Source organism: Netta rufina (assembly GCF_964035555.1).
Source record: "Netta rufina genome assembly, chromosome: 3".
NCBI lineage: Eukaryota > Metazoa > Chordata > Aves > Anseriformes > Anatidae > Netta > Netta rufina.
Genome location: NC_140125.1, coordinates 52,965,840 through 52,987,369, shown reverse-complemented (window position 1 = coordinate 52,987,369; position 21,530 = coordinate 52,965,840). Strand labels below are relative to the sequence as shown.

Below are 21,530 nucleotides of genomic sequence, written 5' to 3'. Positions count from 1 at the left end.
AGCAACACTTTATGTCGAATTTTCAAGAAAATAAAAAGGCAAACATTGGGGAAGAACTGTGAGAGGTATGAGGACAGCAATCAGGCCAGCCATCGCTTGTGTGCTGAAGTGCTGCACTGGCTCACACGCACAGAGGTAAAACCAACTGCTTAGTTCTTCACAGCTACATCAGGCAATTGATTTAGCAGACTTCTGAAGCTACTATGCCACAAAATCCATTACCCTGAGTTTTAAAACATATGCCAGCAGATTCTTTTGCACCACCGAGGAAAAGATTAAAATGCAGTCACATAATACATTACTTGGTTGAATAGCAGAAGTCTTAAAAATGCTTAACATTCAGAATAAGTGGCTTTCATTAAAATTAATTTCACTGGCAGGTGGCCTATATGTTACTCTGACAGGAACAACCACCCTCTTTGAGTAGCGTGACTGACGATCAAACTTTGCCAAGGAGAGGTGGAGGACAGATTCCAAAAAACATTTCCAGGCTTCTAACAATGAACTGGAGATCAAAGCAAAAAAAAAGATATTTTTGACGAAGGTTATGAAGGTTATGATCAGAGTCTCAGAATGACAAACAGCCTTTTCAACAAAACAACTAATGTTCTCAACAGATGGCCACTTAATATTTCCTTCTGATTGTAGCTTTTTTAATGATTTGTGTATGTGTACGTGTGTACATGCATATAAATAATTAAATATAACTTCCGAAAGAATACCCCAACACAAATGAAAATAAGAGGTGATTTATTTTTTTTTCCCCCTCTTAGCTTTTAAACCCGCACAAACACAGGAATTAGATCTGTATGTTTCAGTACATCTGGCTTGTAACATCTCATAGGATAACATCATGCTGTCCTGTCACAGTTGTGTCACTGAACCCTCTCTGCATGATCATGTGTGGCTGAAGGCTGAGTCCAACCAAACTGGATCTCCATTATAAAGAAGTTAATATTTAATTCCACCTTTTTGCATTCTTCTGTAGGTGGTGATGAGCATGCAAAGAGATCGGTTACCAGGCATCAAACAAGTGAACCAGCACCCTTACTTCCATGTTCCTCCCTCAGCATTTGTACACCTCCTGACATGGGATCCTCATCTGTGACAAAGGTTTACGGGCATTATGATAGTTCAGCAGTTGTGCAAAATAAAAACTGTTGTTATGAACAGCAGCACATCAAGCATTATTACCACTTTCTTAATCAAAAAAGAATACAAAGCCAAACCTAGAATTGGTGTGAAGAAACATTGCACAACTCACCAGGAAAAGTATCAGAGACTTGGGCACACTGAATTTACAATTTTCCCAATTTTCCTCTAGTGAGGCTGAATATTTACTGCTGCAGCTTCAACCTAAAACTTTGTCTGAATATTCCTAATAACTATTGGCAGAATGATTACATCTTACTACTTAGTCCAGATCCAACTCACTGGGAGGACTGAAATTCAATGGCATTTGGGACTTGCTGCCAGCTTATACAAGATCAAACAGGACAACTGAACTCACCAGCAACAGCCTTCACATAAAGGTGGGCAAACTAAGGACCAAGAAAGATGAAGACAGTTGAAAACCACAACACTGAAGGTTCCTCGGTCTCCTGCTTTTCAAGCATCCAGTTTGAACATCAGCATTATGTATCTACACAGGGACATCAATAATTGGAGCTTTTGTTTAAACATACCAGATATCTTTCCTCCTGCCTCATACTTGGGGTACGGATCATGTGATTCTGTTCTCCTCTCCAGTCTCCAAAACGTCGAAAAAAATAATTGGATAAAAATCGATTGACAGGATCTCTAATAATATTGATGTACACTGGCTGGTCTCCTCCAAACCTGGTGGGAAGAAAAATGGGTGAATCTTACCAGAAGGTTTCAGATAGGCAAATGTATCTCGTTCCCCTGAATGTTTTCAAAATATTCTCTACAGAGTTCACAGCATTTACAAAGCTAGAAGTAAAGCTGAGATGCTTATGACTAGTTACAAAACTGTAAATGCATACGAGATTTATTTAGGTGTAATGGCAAGTATCACATTAAGCTGTATGTGGACTACGAACATTTTAGTTTAAGACCATTTTTTTCCACTGTGTCAATGGTTATGCTTCTCAGCTTTCTCCTTATAATTTTCAGATGAAGAACCTTTTGCAGATGAATCCAAGGATGAACATTTCTTTTTTCTAAACACTTGCTTCCCGTCTCAAAAGTCATGTCAGAGCAGGCAGTGCCTGACACTAACTGCCATAGGGCAGCTTTGCATCACCTTCACCTGTACAAGAGTGGGAACGTGCTAAGGATTTTGCAACTTTCAAGCATATTTCAAAAGGCTTCTTTTGGATGAACTGACAGATATGTATGGTATTTCCATCTATTTATTTGCTGTAACTTGTGCAGATATTCCTCCCCTCACCCCCAAACCTGCCCCATCTGCTGGATTTGAGGTTATTTAGTGGCTATCTAGCACCTTACACTCATACTGCATTTCATGGAAAAAAAAAAAAAGTCAATATGAAAAATCCTGCTTCAAAAAACAAATTAAGTATTAATTTCAAGTACACACAAGTCTGAAGAAAAAGAAGGTGTAAAACCATCTGTGACCAGGGTCTGTTAAAAAAGCAAAAGACAGCATAGGTACCTGCATCTTAGAGGACCTGTCTCCTCCTGATAGTTAAGACAAACATGTTCAGTTTCATATACGGGATACAAAAGGAGAAAGGGAGGAAAAGAGAGCTTGAGAAAATACGGCACGTGATTTTACTGTATTTTCAGAGTGTTATAATATTGACTGCTTATTTTACATCAACACATATCACTAGCAGGACAGGGAAAATTGCCAACCCAGTGGAAAGAGAGAGGAAAGTTGCTTACATTCTTCCTTGGTCAAAACAGAAGGATGAACATTTATGCCCTGGAACTGACTTACAGACTGCAAACGATGTGAGACAGAGCAAAGTAAAACTTATTTGGATGGTGCTGTTCCTAGGATAAATCCAACTTGAAATTTTTCTGATCTAAAAGCATGCATTATGTTTCTCCACTCTGTTTCCCCACTTTAAGAGAACAATCTTTAGTTAAGCACTAGCTTATGTTTTATTTTTGGGAGCTGAAGGATATAGCCATATTTAAGTATTTAAATGCTGTTTATATGATTGTCTAAGCCACAGGTTGTATTTCTTTCTTATAAAATGTGAAATATTAGATTAGAAGACAGAAAACAGAAGACACCACTTAGATTAAAAAAAAACACAACACAACTCTCAGGTTTTCTTCATTTTTGAGTCAGATAAATAATTGAAGGTATATAATAAAAGATCAGGGCTCCTCATAAATATTAAAGACACAGCAAAATGGTTTAAAAATATGACTTATAGTAAGAGACAAGAAAAATCCCATACTCTCAAATTTATTTTTATTCTCCATGATCCCCCAGACCCGTAAACACAGCCTGCAAAGGTTTGTGTATATTTATAACTTATTATTTATGCATATCTACCTATGTATACCAGTAATTAGATAATAATTTATTTATTTATGCATATCAGGAATCTGATTGACCTTAATGTTGCAGGATCACCCCCATAATTTGTAGATGCACAGACAGCAGAAAGCTTTGAAACAATCCAATTAAGAAGGCAGATGCTTCTTGCTTCCTGATTAGCACATAGCCCAGTTTGGACATATGTCTGTAATGGAAACATCCTGAATTCTTCTCTGAGATTGTTTTTGCTGCTGTCTTTGCCTTTATACAGAAATAAGGCTTACATAAAAACCAGACATTCCTGCAATTATCATAGAAAATTAAAGGCATAAACCTTTGACAATATCTTTAAAAAGAAAAAGGTTGGTGAATGCCATGGCTGGTAGCCACAAAAACTACTTGTTCAAGTGAAATTGCAGGCAAGATTAGGTTGCACCTAAATTACCAAACATACTATTTTCCTGCTGCTTGATGCAGATTAACAGTAATCTCAAGACAGTAAGAACAGATGAGAGCAGCAGCAAGTTGTCTTAAGACATAGAGAAAGATTACAAGAGTCAGAGAAGCGAAAGAGCAGCGGTATCCAGCCTGGGGTTTGTAGAAGATGCTAAGCCTAAACTAAACACTCCTCAGCAGAGGAAAACAAGCAAAACCAGACAGTTATTATTTGTCTAGATACAATATTCAACAAATAATCGTTGTCTTTTCTGAAGTAAAAGGAGTGGTCGGATTGCATAACCAACCACCCAAAGCATTAAAGCCTCTTCTTTTTCTGGTAAGGTCGTGTCCCTGAACACGTGAACTGTAAACTCAGTACCAACAGCTCTGAGAGAAGAGGCTCATCTGTCCCTAGAGGACAGCTGGGATGGGAAGTCAGTCTCTCACAAGGTACTGCAGAGGAACTTCTCATTTTGGAAATGGAGACTGTGGCCTCCCAAAACACCGCACAGCTCAAATTTCTGACTTCCTGCACACTTTAACCGGCCTGGTATACACCCAGCTGCAGTTGCTCCATCAGGCAGCAAGCAGGGAATTTTTAGAAAACTTAAATCTGTTCTGGCACTTATTCAAATCTGCATTTTTTAAGCATGCTTTATAATACTCCAAATTCCAACCATTTGTTTTTACGGACTGTACTAGGACTCTGAGGGAAGCTAAGCAGCAGTTGCAGGGCATAAAAAAAAAAATCCTGATGGTTAGAAATCAATAATCTTAGGCTATTTAGATAAAAAAAGGAAAATCAATGCTCCATTTGTTCACGTATATTCTGCCCATTTTTAGATATCTATTAGTCATCATATTAAATATTACTTAGCTCTCCCAAATGCAACTTTTCAAATTAATAACACCCACTTGAAAATGCTCCTGCAAACAGTAATAACATACAGTGCTCTCATTATACATGTACATCATATTATCTTATGTATTCCCAAATATCTGTTGTGAAGGATTCAGAAAAAAAAAATAATTTTGTTCTTCTAGGCCTGAGCAGAAGGCTTATCTTCTATAAGAGGAATCACATTTGGATCCTGCCTGGTAAATATATTGGATCCTTCTCACGCCCCGCAGCTCATCGCCATAATTGGGTTGAGTGGGACAGGACACAGCCTCTCCAACGGAGAACTGAAAATGTACACACTGATCCTCTGCAATGTTCCTTCTGCACTTAGCTTCCGATTTATTTAGCATATACAATTACATCGCATTAATTTTAATTACTCTGTTGTGACAGATGTGTTTTCAGATTCCTCATCAAAATAACTAGCATATTTGCAGGCTTCAATCAATGATACTTAGATTCATTTGTAGCATTTCCCCATCCCTCTTTTTTTTAAAGAAAAGAAAAGGAAAAAAAAAGGCTGAGAAATAAGCCAGATGTTGCAACTCTGTCGTAGAAAAATGTCTCTGACGAATTCTGATTTTATTATTTACATGAGTAAAACCTTTGCCCAAAACAGTTAGCAAACCCCATTTGAGTCAGGAAGAAAAAAGCAGTAAAAGATTTCAAAAAATTCAATCAAACAATTTGTTTTGCTGTAAAATGGAGTGTATTTCAGCTCCTGTCATTCTTCATTTAAGCTCTTTTTTAAGGAAGGTTAAATATGAATGCAGTCCTGTCACTTCACTTCAGGAGGCTGTTGCAGGTCTGCTCAGCACAAAACTCTTTGCACAAGCAGGCTTCTTCATCCCTATAGGCAGAGCACATTCCTAGAGGAAATCAAGATTCCCAACCTTTTCTCTACAAGAACATCAGCTGCCTGTTACTCTTTTAATGTGAAGAATGTCTTCTTAAACAAATGAGTTGGTTGCTGTAAGTTAAATACATGTATAATGGAAACAAACAAGAACTGACAGTCAGATTAACATGGATAGGTATATTGCGTCCTTCTCAGAAAGCCCAATTTCCTTCTGCAGCTTCATACAAACAGGCTGAGAGCACAATTGCCCAGGAAGCTTTACAGATTAACTGTGTTACAGCTCCAGTACCTGGTCTGCAGCACAGATTCAAGGAAAGATCAGGTAAAAACCCCAATGTACAACTTTCAGCTTTTCAGGACTTAAACAGATGAAGTCATATCAAATCCTGTCTTCCGGAAAAGGTATCTTACTTGCAGAATTAGAAATGAAAAGTCACTGTAATCTCTCTTATTAACAAACACTTCTGGTGAAGCAAACCCATTCTGTACAGGAGGCATCAGGCAACTCTGGGTTACTCCACCGACCCTCCTCAAGGATGAGCTGCCACCTTTTTTTGCAACAAATCCCAGAGGAGTGGGCTGAGGTATTGTCTGCTTGGTGCTGCATTGTACTGCCAGACTCCCAACTCAAGGAGTTTATCTTCTTGCTTTTGTGCCTTTACCCTGTGCTGTGGCCATGCTTTCAAGCTTTTCTTTGGAATTAGGAGGAAAAAAAGAAGTGTGCAGAGATAATTCTTTTAATTTCAAGACTGCATTCTTGGCTGGGCTGGCCTTGAATGGGAGGTGTGATCCAAAGTGCTCAGTGGTTCAAAGTTAACAGTAAAATGGTGCAAGCTGGCAACACTGCTCTCATAAACTACCCCTTCCGAAGCTGTGACATCAACAGCAGAAATTTCAGCTTCCGAGTGACATGTCTGGGTAATGTCATCATAAAAAAAAACAAACAAAACAAAACACAAAGAAATTGCTTAGTAAACTGCCTCAGACCAGTGAACAACTGGCAGATTACACTGTGAGGCTTTCTATTTCACTATGCTGTAGATCTCCCAAAATATTTTATGCTGTATTTCTGCCAGCCTTTTACGTTCATGCATGGCAAACATACTGAAAATTATCCGTATCTATGCCTTTCCGTACACTAAGGATATCAAAGTAGTTTGAAATATAAATTGATAATGAACAGCACCAACACTGACACAACTCCTGCCTGTGTCTATGTAGCATCCCCAGCTCAAGTAAAGGGAATACTTGAGAAGGAAATACTATTTGTGGTTTTATTAATGAACAGCTGGAAGCAAGAGTGAAAACACTAATTATCCACACAACACTAATAGCAGTTAAAGTCAAACTCTGCATGATTTAAAACCACTTAATTCCAGATACTTTGCTTTCAAGGCTTTCAAAAGGTCAGGCTCAGGAACTCTCTAGACCTCTAATTAACATTTTGCTACAATTTGGAGATGTTCCATCAAAAGCAAATGTTGCACATTATGTAGAGGAATGGAAAAAAAATTACAAATTATTATGAAAAAAAACCCAAACATTTATAGTAGAACAGCTAACACAACACTTTCAGAAGTATTAAATCAACCAATATGGTATGCAGGAAAGACGCATCTTCAAAACTGAGAGCACAGATTTGGCTGAGATGGTTATTCACATAAATCTTGTGACCTGACTTCTTAGGAAGGCTATCATGCAGAGGATGTAGACAAGGGTCAGAAGTTACAATGCACTCGGTATTGCATATGCAGCTTCCCGTCTTCATGCTTTTATCGGGGTTGTTAATGGGGACTCCAGCTGTTTTGTGGAAATGGCTGTCACAGAGCAACTGAAGACAATGCTACGAGCACCATATGGAAATTCAAATACAGTAAACTGGGTGTAATGAAAAGTCACCTCTCATCACAACCCGTAACTTGGTAGTAGTACATGTTGCGTGACAATGCACAGAATATAAAAATCAATGTAACATGACTGAAAACAACAACTGAAAACATGGCTGCCACATCCCAAAAGTGAAATTCTAAGCAATCAGCATTGAATAGAAGGATCTGTGGATATTATTACGTTTCAGTATTTGAACCTATACTGTCTAATATCACCATCTGTGGTTCAGAAGAAAAGCAGAAAACCACTGGTCACAGTTTCAGATAATAAAGTAGCAAGAGGTGAGAACAATAAACAGAGCGGTTTCATGGTACAGAGACACTTGAACAAGCCACAAGGTAAGCAAACACACATTGTTGGACAGAAAAAAAAAACAACCACAAACACCACCACCACAAAACGAAACAAACAAAAAAAATCACAAAACAAAACCAAAGTACCTAGAACCAAGAGCAGAGGACACTCACAGGAAAGGAACCATTTTTATAAGGACCAGCATGCCTGCACTCAGCAGTGTGAGATTTTCTAGGCCAGAATGATCCTAGTTTCCCTTCTTCTATGATGCACGAGTGGAGAAGAGCAAAGACCTGCCACAGCACCAACACAAGCACTAACTGAGCTCTGAGTCCTTTTCAAACAAAGCACGCAGAACGTTCAGAGCAGAGTCACAATGATGAAAAAATGCCTTGCAATGAAAAAAATGTCAAGAAGGGCAGAGCCTTCACCTTGAAAACAGAACAAAAAGGAAAATAAAAACACCTGAGAAGCCTGGAAGGTGACTTTACCACAGCATAAGAACCTACACATGAAAGATAACATAGGAGAAAAATCAGATAAAAGGAGCCTTCAAGTAGTAGGGCAAATGGATTCTGAGATCCAATAAAAAGGAGTCAATTGGCTTTCTCAGAAAAAAATTATGAGGAAAAACAACTCAAAATTTAGAGTCAGAGGACAATTCAATATCAGAAGAATTTACCAAGGATAGCAGATTCTCCATTATCAGTAATTTTGAATCAAGGTTTAAACAGTCTGTATAAGGTGTTGTGCAAGGGTGAGGAGGACTACAGAAATGACTTGATTGCCGCAACCCAACTTTTGCCCCAAGGCAGAATCAGCTATGCAGTTATCACTACCAACTCCAGCATCCATGAGTATACTGCATTTTGTTGCTTTGCTGTCGTCTTTGTTCACACATTTTCTCAGATGCCCAATCTAGAACTCTGCTGATGCAATTTAAGACCACCACTTCTGATATCATTACTTTCAAAGAACAGTGTATTTCCTTTACCTTATCACAGTCCCCTCTTTCCCAGTCTTCTCTCTTGTTTCTTTCTCTGCCCTTTCAGTCTTTTGTCACAGGTGACTTTTTTCTCTCTGATCTTTTCCTTTACTTGTTTTTGGACTCTTACTGATTAATGAACATCTTTCTCAAGTTAATGTACTCCAAGAATAGTAATATAATCTACAGTGCAAATATGAGCACAGAAACCAAAACAACAGTAAAAAATGATAATTTAAGCATTTTGACTAATCCCACTGGCCTTCAAGTCCATGGTAACTAAATTTCAAGTAACGATTTCTATTCAGTGAATATTGTATTACCTGCTAAATGAAAGCTGTAAAGTCTACTATGTGAAGAACATGGAAAATCTATGGAAATAAATTTTAAAGCAGATAATCTAAAAAACTGTGAAAAAAATCACTACAGGGCAATGTTTTCAAACAACAACAAAAAAACAACCACAAAACCCCCAAACTCTTAGATCATACAAAGGTCAAACTCCACATTAGATTTGTGCTTAGCCTTCCATCAAGTCACAGTTAAAAACATCATTACACTGTCACATCATTAAAAAAAATTAGTATAAAAAAAGAAAAAAATTTAGTAGGAGGGATTACAGCACCATGTGGCCATTCATGAAATGTGTACTTTACAAGGCGGACCTCACATGATGGTAGAAAGTGTTTCATGATGTGTTAGCAAAAAATATAGATTATAATGAACACACATAAAGACACAGTGTTAAAGCCGGGCACATAGCTGACATTTCCCTACTTTTAAGGGCTTACCCAAAGGTTAATATTTTTTTTTTCTTAGCATATTTTTATTGACATTCTCTTTTTTTAAAGGAGAGAAAATCCACAACATGAAACTACTTTAGTAGGTAAACTTAGGCTGCAATCATTGTTTCAAGATGTCATTTCAAGGAGGTATTTCAAAAGCCTGATCCCTCCTACCAGTGAACTGCACAAAATGGGTGCAAGCTGACTGATTTACTGTATGAGTACTCATGCAGTATATTCATGCAGAGTATACTATAGTTTGTATTTGAAGGGGCGTGGACATTGAGCATCTTCAGATTTGCCCTGAACATTTTTCTCGAAAGCTAGTTGAGTACAGTTAAAACACATAATAGGCATGTTCTGCAAAACATCTGCGTTCTGTGTGGTATTACTTGCTCTGGAGAATTTGGAGAAACAAGAATTCTCAAGTTGTTAATAAATGGGAGGGTTATGACAAATATTCCATGGCTCTGTTTTAAGTCAAAGAAAGCAGCATCACAGAGTCACCGCTGTTTTACAGACGTCTTAGCAGTCTATAAAACATTTAAATTATATTTCCAAATTGACAGGTCAAAGACACATGTGCAGGTTAAGCCATGGCAAAGCAAGATGACCTGCTTTTTAAAAATGGGAATAATTTTTAAATCGTATCATTTTATCATACAACCCTTATGAACAATCAAAATCTGACATGCAAGGCTTTCAAAAGCCAAGCTTCCAAGCAGAGTGCCCCTGCTTTCAAACATGCAGCTGATTTGCATGACGTATAGGCAAGTTACTTTTCCAAGAGTTACCTCCTTTTTGTTTTTTTGGCCATGGACACATTTTTACAGAGCCCAAGAACAAGAATGCTGTAATGTAAAAGTGCTGTGCTGAACTGTTATTTTCTGCATCAGAAGAAACATGACTGCCAAAGAACAACAACAACTGAACAATATTCAGAAATCAAGCACAGTTTTGCACTTATCCATACTGAATCTCTCTCTGCCCATATCTACTTCAAACAGCACGTGATGTACTGGTACCTAAAATTCAGAACTTGGGTATGAGTTGAAGCAAAGGGTGTAAACTCATCAGCACTACTGCACGTGACTGTGTCAGTCCCTACAACAGACTGATTTTTATTAGTTAGTGTTGGCCTCTGTGTCTGTTTAAAAAAGTAATACAAAAATCAGTAATGCTGATACAGACTGTTTACCAAAAAAAATATATTTTTTTCAAGAAAAACAAGGGCTTTGCACATTAACTTTACTAATGAATAACAGAAAACCAGAAATATTTCTTATGTTGATGCCAGAGACTCAAGGCAAGTACCCTCAGGAGCAGAAGACCTAACAGATTTTTCTTTCCTCCTCCAAACCTGTCCCCCTCGTGCACCAAGCAGGAAAGACACAGGAGAGCTGGGGCTGGCATTCAAGCAGGGCAGAGGGTGGTGGCCGCTGGCTGTGGCCCAGCAGAAGCCTGGCAGCTCCGTCTTGCTTGGCTTTCTTTTCGGCGGAGGCACCTGCAGCAACGTGGTTGTTTCTGGGTTTTCTACTGGCCTTACAAATTGTATTTGAAACTGTCCAACGGGTTCAGAAGTTATTTAGGAATGAGGTGTGGGGGGAAAATGGAAAGAGAGGCGGAACAGCTGGAACAGCTGCATGAGCCTTACTTTAGAATTTAGTAAGTTGTGCTAAAAGGAACGCATTGTCCTCTCCTGTCAAGCACAGGCACACAGACACCAAATGCAGACGCACTGCAGGTATTAAACTGCAACTGAAGAGAAGAACGGGGCAGCAGCCCAATGGTGCAGAAAGGCCGATTCCTCGCATCTGCTGCTGGCCGTTAATTCATTCCGGCTTCTCAGACAAATAAGATATACTGAAATTTAAGGGCTAATTAAAACGTGAGATTAAATTGAATTCACGCTTCATCTCTTTGCATCTATTTACCACATCATAAGACATTTTAAAGGAGATTACTCCAGTGGCTTATGACTCCTCCTACAGTAAGTAAAGAATTCATTGCTTTGGTGAAACCTGAAAAAGCCTGTTTCTCTCTCTGGGTGGTCTTTTTAATGCTTCTCCCACCTATGACTTTACCCTGACCTAGCCAGCCAGCCTTTATGCAAGCAAAAATCACTTACCAGTCACTGACAGAGGCACGCCTTTAGACTTTAACACATTCCTGTGTAATGTTCATTTACCCTGAGACAGGAGGGAGCAGGCAGGCTTCCAGCTCTGCTTGAACAGGGGGCTGTAAGTGCATGTTCCGAAGATATAAAAACACCTACTGTGATTAGGTGTTGGAGGGAAGAAATCTGCCTTACCACATCCAGACTGGGAGTTGTGCAACTCTCTGGATCCCTGACTCATCCTGAACCAAAGCCTTGGCCTCGCTGCCCCTATATGCATTCCTGCAAATGTTCTTCTGCTTCTCTGAAATCTGTGACACTTGGAGCACACTCCAATGATCTTGAATGGTTGCCAAAAGACTGTTATAGTTACTTAATTCATCAGAAGAGTTCAAGCGGGGCTTTTCCACAAACTTGAAGCTTCTTCCCACTTAATTTTTCACAGGCTAAATAAATAGATGACAAGGGGTGTCTATGATAAAACACAGTGAACTTGAAATATGAAATAGCTTTTTATGTTTCTGCAAGTTATTCCAGTTTTTCAAAGCTTCTACAGCCTAACACCATGCTACTTGCATCTACTAATAACACCTGCCATCTCAGCAAATGTAGCAGCGGCATATAAATCTGTACCTACCTTGAGCATATACATTCTTATGTATTTGTTTCTGATTAACATGTCAGAAGCTTTTCACAGCAATATTAATGTAGAAAATTAAATTCAGAAAGAGACATGTAAGAGACCTTACGAAAGATGCCACAAAACCCATAGTACTTTTAATAATGGAATTGTTCCCACAGTTCTTTTTAAATAGATGCAGTATTGATACTGAAAAGGAATTGGCATATGACAAAGCTAAATGGCAGCTGTCATCCTGATCCTGCCATGTGTCCTTTTCAGGCAGACATCCATGCACAGATACAAACCTTTGGAATTCTTGAGATCCTTGTAAGTGGCGATGGGTGCTTCTGCCTTGTGCATTGTGGGCTTTAGCACAGGTTATTACGGACAACTTCTACCTTCTTTGGGTACATAAGATTTTTTTTTTCCTTTTTGTTCTTAACGTTTTTCTTTTTAAACAGCAACAGCCAGTATAAAACCAAAAAGCATCCAAACATTTACCTCTGCAGATAACAACATTTCAAAGTAGGGTTATCAGAAGAAAGCCAGACATGTAGAAGCCAGTCCAGCATTTAAAATTACCTGAGCAAGACAATGATCATTAATGAAAAGCCTCATCCAAGAATCACAAGCAAAGGAGGATTCAATAAACAGCACCCTTTCCCCCAAAATAAATAGTCCCGAAATGGACTGGATGGAGCAGCCACCCATCTGAGGCACGGGGATGTCTCCTAAAGCTGGACAGACACAAGGCAGACTGGAAACACAAGCTGGGAAACTCTGTGAATAAAGTTTTTCCTTAACTGGTTTGTGACATGTGCGACACATAAATTCCCTCACATTAGAAAACAGCAAGAAATCTAGTTTTTTGTCTTCTGTTTGAAGCTGCAATTAATTAGATTTCTGTCAGTAAAAGTTCACATGAAGATTTGCTTTAACGTGTTCTGTTAAGATTTAACTTTTTGTCTGCCTCTTTGCACTCTTTTCGATTGAGAAAAGATAGTACTGAACTAAAGAAAGACAAGAATGTAGGAAAGTAAATGAAGGTTCATGACTGCAGCTGAACCAGCAGACACTCTTAAATTGTTCAAAAAGAGAGGAAAATGTCCCTGGCAAGCGTTCAGGTTGGGATGGGATTTTCAAATTTTCAGAACTTTATTCAGCAGAACTAACAGTGCCTCTGAAACATGCATGTGCTCAAATTCACCGGTGACCTAAGCCTTAGCTCACTTCCACAGGAGATTTTTTCTGGAAAGAAGATGTAAGTGATATAGGCCTTTTTTTTTTTTTTTTTCCCCTCTCCAGTTGGAAACAAACTAAACAGCATAAGTAAATGCCACAATGCTTTTCTGAATATTCAGAGAGCTTTAAGTGCTGACAGGTTTATAAGCAGGTGCAGGATGCGAAGGAGGAAAATCCAAACGGTCTGTCATTGCTGTTATTCACATCAGGGACATTAAACAAAAAGCAAGTTTATTTTTCCTACTACTGTTTGGGAAGCTGCGAGGCACCAATAACTGGAGGCGAAGCAGACTCCCTTTTTGCAGGCCTCTGCTCTGTTTTATCTGCTTCTCTAGTAGCCAATGCTAGGCTTTGAACTGCTTACAGCAATCCCTTCAGATCCTGAAAGCACTCAAACAAAAATGTGTGGTGACCTTGAAGCTTACTGAAAGAGTGGTGAAGATAACATGCCTTTACCTCCCACCTGTCTGCTCGATAAACACAGGTGGAAGGAGAATAAAGCATTCTCTATCCCTTCCTACAAACAAAAGGCTAGGTTCAAAGGTATAAAACACCAAAGGTGAAGTGACTTTGTTCACTGGACTAATATCCAGGATGGCTGCCTGGGAAAAACTTTGTGATGTCCAGTAAAGGTTCTGCTACAATACCTTGAAGAAAGCCTCATCCCTTTCCTTGTGAAGGAGCAATGATTTTCACCAAAGTGGGCTTCTTTTATGTTCAAGCTAAGCTGTCTTCTACCTTCAGCCCCACTCCCCGCTGTGCTGCCTTCCAACCAAGAGGTGCTGTGTAAAGTCTTGAGCTGTCAGTCAAGAAACACCACACTGATACTTTGACACTGTTGTGTTTTTTTTTTTTTTTTTTTAGTTTCTGGGGTATTGCATGGCTTTTATGTTGAGCTGGTAGAAGGGCTAGGTCAAACAGGAAGAAGCATATCCCATAGGCAATTTCAGTTCAGCTATCCACTATGGATGGGCCATAAAGGAATAGTTCTAAAAAAAACCATCCCTCAATCAACCAGAAAGGAAAAAGAATGCACAGGCAAAACTAGAACACCTTCACAATACCATACTATTTATAATGCCTATTTAAATCACATTCTTGAAACTTCTGCAAAATCGGTACTTGACACTCCGCTCCCTAATGAAATACAGTCTAAAAATAACATTATAGAATTAAAGAACAAAGTAAAATATCCAACATCCTGCTTCACCATTAGATGGAACACCACCAATATATTTTGAAACTAAAACTCTTACAGATGTTTAATTTATCAGAAAACACTAGGAAATCCTAAATCAGAAGTAAACAATGTTGATGCACCTCAGTGGTACCCTATTTAAAAGACTAATCACAGCCTCTTCACTACTAGACAGCTATCAGTTAAACCAAGTTTTCTCTCAATAAAAGGAAAAATACATTTTCCTGATTTGCAAGTAACAGCCAAAAAGGAAGCTGAAAATATTTTAATATATTTTACACCGTTCTATGTATTTTCACAAATTTGTACTTAAGAAAAGTGTAGATGGATTTAATCTTATGGAAAGACTACAGAAGATACATGTTACCCGTGCGACAAGGAGGTACCGTATTTATAGGAAATGGAATCATAGGAAGAGTAAGAGGTAACCGTGTTCATGTTTTTCTCATGTATCTAATGCTGTGTACCGCCTCTGAAAAAATCAGCTTAATCAAGAACTTCCCTTTGACCCTCAGGCAGGCTACTTGTTTGATCCTGTATTTTGGCTGGGAGAAAAGATCATTTACCAAAGATGTGAAGTTCTATTCTAATGAGTTTTATAATTTAAAAATAATGTATTAGTGATGGAACTGTCACAGAATCAGAACAGAGAACATGGAAGACTAAAATTCTGTTTAACTCTTCAGGTTTTCATGCAGTGAAAACATGCCTATAACCAGTTACAGGCAAGTGAACTTTCAATTGCTCGGAATAATGTATTTTCTAAAAAAACAAAACCACCAACCCCTCCCAAAATTTAGCATTTCTTACTGCATTCTCTACCCATGCCTGAAGCCATACATTCAAAGCACATCCACTAATATCATCCACTAATATTATGGCATAAACAAAACACTGGGAAGCTAGGCAAGCTCTTGCAAAGCTGTAGAAAATTCACACTTCCACAGAAATTCTTTCATCTAAATACCAGGAATCCAACTTAGTAGCACAGATGGCACACATCCTGATTATAATTTTTAAATGAAATTTAAAGCCCGGGCAATAACCATCTGCAGTTAGCTTTAACCTCTGTATCCTGGCTAAATGCTAACTGGCATAACTCATTCACACCGTTCCAAAAGTTCCTCAGAAGTTTCATCCAAATTCAATTTTCTTCACATTCTATGCTATAAATTTCTCTAGAGTCTTACTGTGTAATTTAAAGAGCTGCTACTTTTTATGCCAGAAGGGATTGCACTCCCATGATATGGAGTGTAATTCATTTGCATGGTTTCTAAATACTTCTGTATCCTGTGGAATTGGGACTATTTTATCAGTACAAAATTAAATTGGTTAAATAAAAATCATTCCAGGTACAAAATTAATGAGCTTAGCTGAGCTTTCATTCTTAGATAAGCATCTAATTACACAGAGATGCCACACAACTGTGGCACAACAGGCTGCTGCTAATCTCAAAGACCCAAGTTACCACCTCTAGTGTGTTGACTGGAAATGTTAGAAACCAAGGTAATCTTGGCAAAAGCATACAATAGTTTTCTGGCTTTTCAAAAACATACTGTATGTAACTATTTGGTAGGAAAGAGACAATAGAGAAAAAAACTCTGAAATGTGACTTCCAACGCCAGAAAAGAATAAAAGTCCATTTTTATATTTGAAAAAGAAAGACAAATATTGTATGTATTACAACTAATAGAAATCAGCAAAAAATACTGTGAAAATATGTCTTACCTTGAGAAGTTGAGGAAATGAACATGTCTAGTGAATAAATAGGGCTGCTCAGCAGTGCTTATGTTTTTAATCAATTCCATCTGAAAAGAATTAACAAATCAAATTTTCCATGTTATGTCAAGGCACATTATGGAGACAAATATAACTTAAACAACATATAGTAACATAATTTTCAAGTCAGCATTACTCAGGAACTCCTTTCCCACCATCCCTCCCAAACATCCTTACCAAGATAGCACTATCACTATTGCATGCCTAAACAAGGAAGGTTAAAGATGCAGACACCATCATGCTATCATGGAGCTTATGTACTTCCAAAAGTGGGTATTGGTTTAGAGGAAGGCTTAAACTAAGGGAAAAAATGAAATCCTGCCTAAATCTGCACCAGAAGGTTGCAACTGGCAGCTGCCTTCTGAAGACACCAGATCCATTAGCTAGAATGCCAAAATGTAAAATAACTGAAAATGTAACAGAAAACAGGACCTGAGCCAATGTCTATTAGAGCCTGGCAGAAAATCATATCCAGACTACAAAAATATTAAACTGCCTCCAAGGGAGATCAATCATTAATTATTTCTGTATTTCTTAGTTTTGATATTTGGACTTTTTGCCATGTTTTTTACATTGCATATCACATTTTGTTGCTTCTCATCCATTTTTCATTCTCCTTCTTTTTTTCCATAGGACACACAACCTGCCTTTGTCTTTCAGACAAGACTAGGTGTAGCCATATAATTCTTAGGACCAAATGAAAAGTGCACACACAATTATGTTCTTCCCTACTTTCCTCTGTCTTCAACATTTGTATACGCATACAACAAGCACTGAAGCAAACTGTTCATCCATCAGGCAGGAAGAGAAGAGGCCACTTAGCTTCAGTTGGTCATCTTTAGACTCTGGATCCAAGTACAAACATACCTTCACACAGCTCCTCCAGCACAATAAAACTGCTATCAGCAAGAAATTCAGAAACCTAAAGAGCAGAACTTGCCCAGCCCAAAATTAGAAAGCCCAGGACACTTCATAATAACCCAAATAGCTGACATCCAGTTAGGACTTGTAACTCTCTGTGCCAAAAAGTTATATTCATCCACCTTGTTTCCAGAAAGAAACAGAGGAGAGACTCTAGGGGCTGGATATCAGAGGTCTCACTTTGTTTCTTTTTTTGTGTGTCTGTTTTATCCAGCCAAGTTACAGGAGAATTGGAGTTCTCAAAACTGTATGAAGCTTTCTGCTGTATTGGTATTTTACCTGTATTACTCTATCTGCACAAATGAGTGTCAGAAGGAAAATACTCATATGGTACAAAAACTCTGTTCATGTCACTACAGTCATCACTGTAATTCGTTCTTGGAATAAATGAGGTACCATCATTATAGCATAAATACGGAGATGTAAAGCTGTTATAAACATACAATTAATTATGTTGTGTATTACTTTAAAGCTGCCTGTGTTTTTAATGACAGACAAATGCGTGCAATGGGGTACATGTGAGCATTACTAAGTACCTCTCCAGCCTCCCTTGTCCATCACCTCACCCTGTGGCAGGTGCCAACTGGCTATAGCACCTCATTGAGTCACAGTGCAGTACCACAGCACTTCCCATTTCTCTTCATCTGATGTATTGGGCTTGTGTCAGCCTGCTGCTGGACCAGCAGAGGCACTTCGGCATCACGAGCACAGGCAGTCTGCAAAGATACATGCAGATGGCTGCAGAGCAGCTGGCTGCCTGGCTTTTTTTTTTTAAGCTCTTGCTACCAAACTCAATCTCTTGTGCTATGATAACTTACTCTAAGGCAGACACAGAATTTTGTTTTGACTTAAAGTACCTTCATACTTAGACACTTAATGTTCAGCTGGGCTTGTAAGCAGATGTGGATAAAGCTACAACGTGCATATGAACAAACAAGCAAAAAACATTCTTTAAAAAACCCTGCCAAAAGGGTAAGTAAGGCTCAACAGAAACAACACACAGATGTCAGTAGGGAAAAATAAATAACTGTAATGGCTCACGGCCACATGCAAATTGTGTCCATATTTCCCATGGGCCTCTCTCTCTCTGATCCCACTGTGTTGAACTGATTTCAGCTTAACAAGCCAAATGTACTGCTCAGGAATACCAAGCAATCAGCTCTCCTTTTAAGATGATGCAAAAACAAATAAAAAATCTTCCAATGTCTCCCAGAAGAGTAGGGTCTCTAGGATTTCTTTTCTACAAGAAAACTGGTATAGAGGAAGAATGAGGAGTGGACGATAGCTCAGGAATGTGAGCACCTTTGGGTGCCTTTGAATGGGCCATGCAGGAAGGAGATAGACACAAGTACAGATCATCTAAACCACCCTAAAATTGAAAAGAGATGAAGACATACAAGCACCAGCAGATACTCCTTGGTATAGTAGCAGATACTACAATTGTGCTAGCAAACACAGTCAGGGGGTGAGAGGAACCAGAACACATCCATGTTTGGGGAAGGAAGCTGCAAAAATATCTGGGGGAAGCCTGAAAGGCACACATGCCCGCTAGGACATGGGACTGTAAGAGCCGTCCACCTTTCTCACTGTCACCCTGAGCTCCCCTGCAAGAGTTAATTTCTAGCTTTTTCAGTGAAACAGTGCTTACAAAGATATCAAATGCATTGGAAATGAACTAAATTGCACCAGGAAGTTGATGCTGCTGAATGAGGATCTAGGGAGAGGGAAATGGCAGGACATGAAGAGTGTGTGGACATACTGAGGCAGTGGCACCCTATGCCCACATGCTCACATCTGCCAGCAGAGCCCATGGTGCTGCCTGAGCACTTCAGCTCCGTCGCTGGGCAAAAGTGAGCCCAAATCACTGCCTGCACTGTGCTGCCAAGGACAGCGAGACTGCATGCCCCACAGCAGGCATTTGGGAGATACTAAACCAAAGCAAGCAACTGCAAGGAGCACTGTGACATGATCAACTGTGCTGAGACATTTGCTGTCATTGACAGAAATACTTGAAATTTAAAGATAAATTACATGAGCAGAAGAAGAACACAATCCCCCTCAGCAGCAATTCATTGCAAGGACTAGTCTTTCTGACTCCTGTGACTCCTTGCTTAAGCTTTCATTCTATTTTTTCTCCAAAATCAATTTTCTGTCTTTTAAACAGGATCTTTAAACAAGACCAGATCTGCAATTAGAGGCAGCTCCATAAATCACAAGCTATTTTTGAATCCCAAAGCCCACCTGAGCAAGAAAACCAAGAGGCAATACTCCAAGGGAAAAAAGTTTCCCTCAGACTACTGTCCTACACTATTGTAGCATCTCAGCTGGCCATGCTGAAAGAATCAAGTCACCATGGCTCGGCATCAGCAGTGTATTTTTCAGTCGCTGCTGCATTGTAAATAACAATCCAGCAGATGGCACAGTGAAATGACTTGGAGAGAGACGGCTTGGGGCCCTCCCTGAAAGGAAAGAAACGTGGACCATGGCTTGGCTCCAGCCACAGCATTGTTTCTGCATCAAAACTCAGCTCAGCCTTGTGAGATAGGACACCTTCTTTCCCCCTTCCATAAACATCTATTTCTACACGCTGGCCTGCTGAGAGCAGTCCCATTGCGTTTGAGATTTGTAATGGTTAATTGCACTGGGAACAGAAAGAAATAATCAGATAATAATCTTATCTAGAGAACAGCCAACGTGTTCCTACTTTTTGGAGCTGATTCATTTCACTGGGAGAGAATCTGAGGTCAAAATATATAAAAACAGTGAGGTGACTGATTTTCCAAGTGGATGACACTATGGTTTCCACTAACACTGATGCAAATAGGACAAAAAATTCTCATTATTTGTCTCTCTTTTGAGTTGTTTGCCTTCTTTTATACTGGTTACGGTCTCTAAAGAAGGCGTGTAGGGTCCAGGAGGCACAAGTATCTACAGGCATTTGGCGTATCACTTTCATCTCAGTATTACTTCATTTCCATAAACAATTCACAGCTCACAGGAATGAGACCAGATCTTCATTTTCAACTCTCAGAGATTTGGAATTGTTTCAAAAATTTCTTAAATTCCCTGAGCTGCTACGATCAATTTTCTGCTTTCAAAAGAATTTAAGAAAAATTAGCAATGGATGTTTAGTGTGTATAACTTGAATTATATATAAAGCCAGCTGTCCGTCCAAAAGGATGGGGGGTAGAGTGAAATGATGTGAGGTCAAACTATCAGGTACTCCTATATGTGGTCAGTATTTGCATATCTATAGACAAACTCATTCTTACTTCTGAGTGCAAAAAAGAAGTTGAAATCTGCAATTACATTGACTTTGTATACATAAATACTACTCATAAGTTCTGTAGTTGGAAGCTCCTAATTATGAATTGAAAATATAGTAAATGGCAATGACCTAATTAACTCATCTGCTTCCAGAAGCCACTCCTTTATGCCCGTGGAGATTCAATGGCTACACTTCTAATTGCTGGCAGGCAGACATAATTTGGGAAAATTTCTTCGTAGGATGAAGACTGGAAGAGGCAATGAGCATACAGATTCCAGTTAAATGCAATCTCCATAGTCATTAAAAACACCTACATGCTTAACTTTATTTAACAATAGCAGACTGTGCAAGCTAAATATTTACAGAAAAGTCTTGGCTGGATCAGAGCTTTAACCAAACATGGGACAGACAAATGACAGAAGGGAGAGAGCAATAACATCTCGAGCGAGTTTCTTATGCGGGGAGCCTACAGCCCAGCCCAGACCTCTTTTCTCTCATTCCAATGCCTGAAGCCTCAGACAATTCATTCTCTTAATTTCCTCTTGTGTGTACCACATTTAAGGTGGGAGAAATAATTCATTTTTCATATTTTACTCATAAAAAATGGGAAGACAACTGAAAATACCCTAAACTACAGAACAGTTAGTGTCTCCAGGCATGTAACCTGGCGATCAAGTGTGCTTTTCAGCAAAAGTATTCATTAAATTATGAACCTATTGTAACTACGTAAATAAGCCATAAATTAAAATAG

At 38.9% G+C, this 21,530-nt stretch overlaps 1 protein-coding gene across 2 annotated transcripts in view; it reads right to left on the bottom strand.

The window, feature by feature from the left end:
* UST (uronyl 2-sulfotransferase) overlaps positions 1–21,530 on the bottom strand; it is a 161,742-nt gene that overhangs the window by 57,723 nt on the left and 82,489 nt on the right. For both annotated transcript variants that reach the window (XM_084285104.1, XM_084285103.1), the window contains exons 4-5: positions 16,540–16,619; positions 1,686–1,839 (exon numbers count right to left, since the gene is read on the bottom strand). In XM_084285104.1, coding sequence (XP_084141230.1) covers positions 1,686–1,839; positions 16,540–16,619 — 234 coding nt within the window. The remainder of the gene's footprint in view (positions 1–1,685; positions 1,840–16,539; positions 16,620–21,530) is intronic.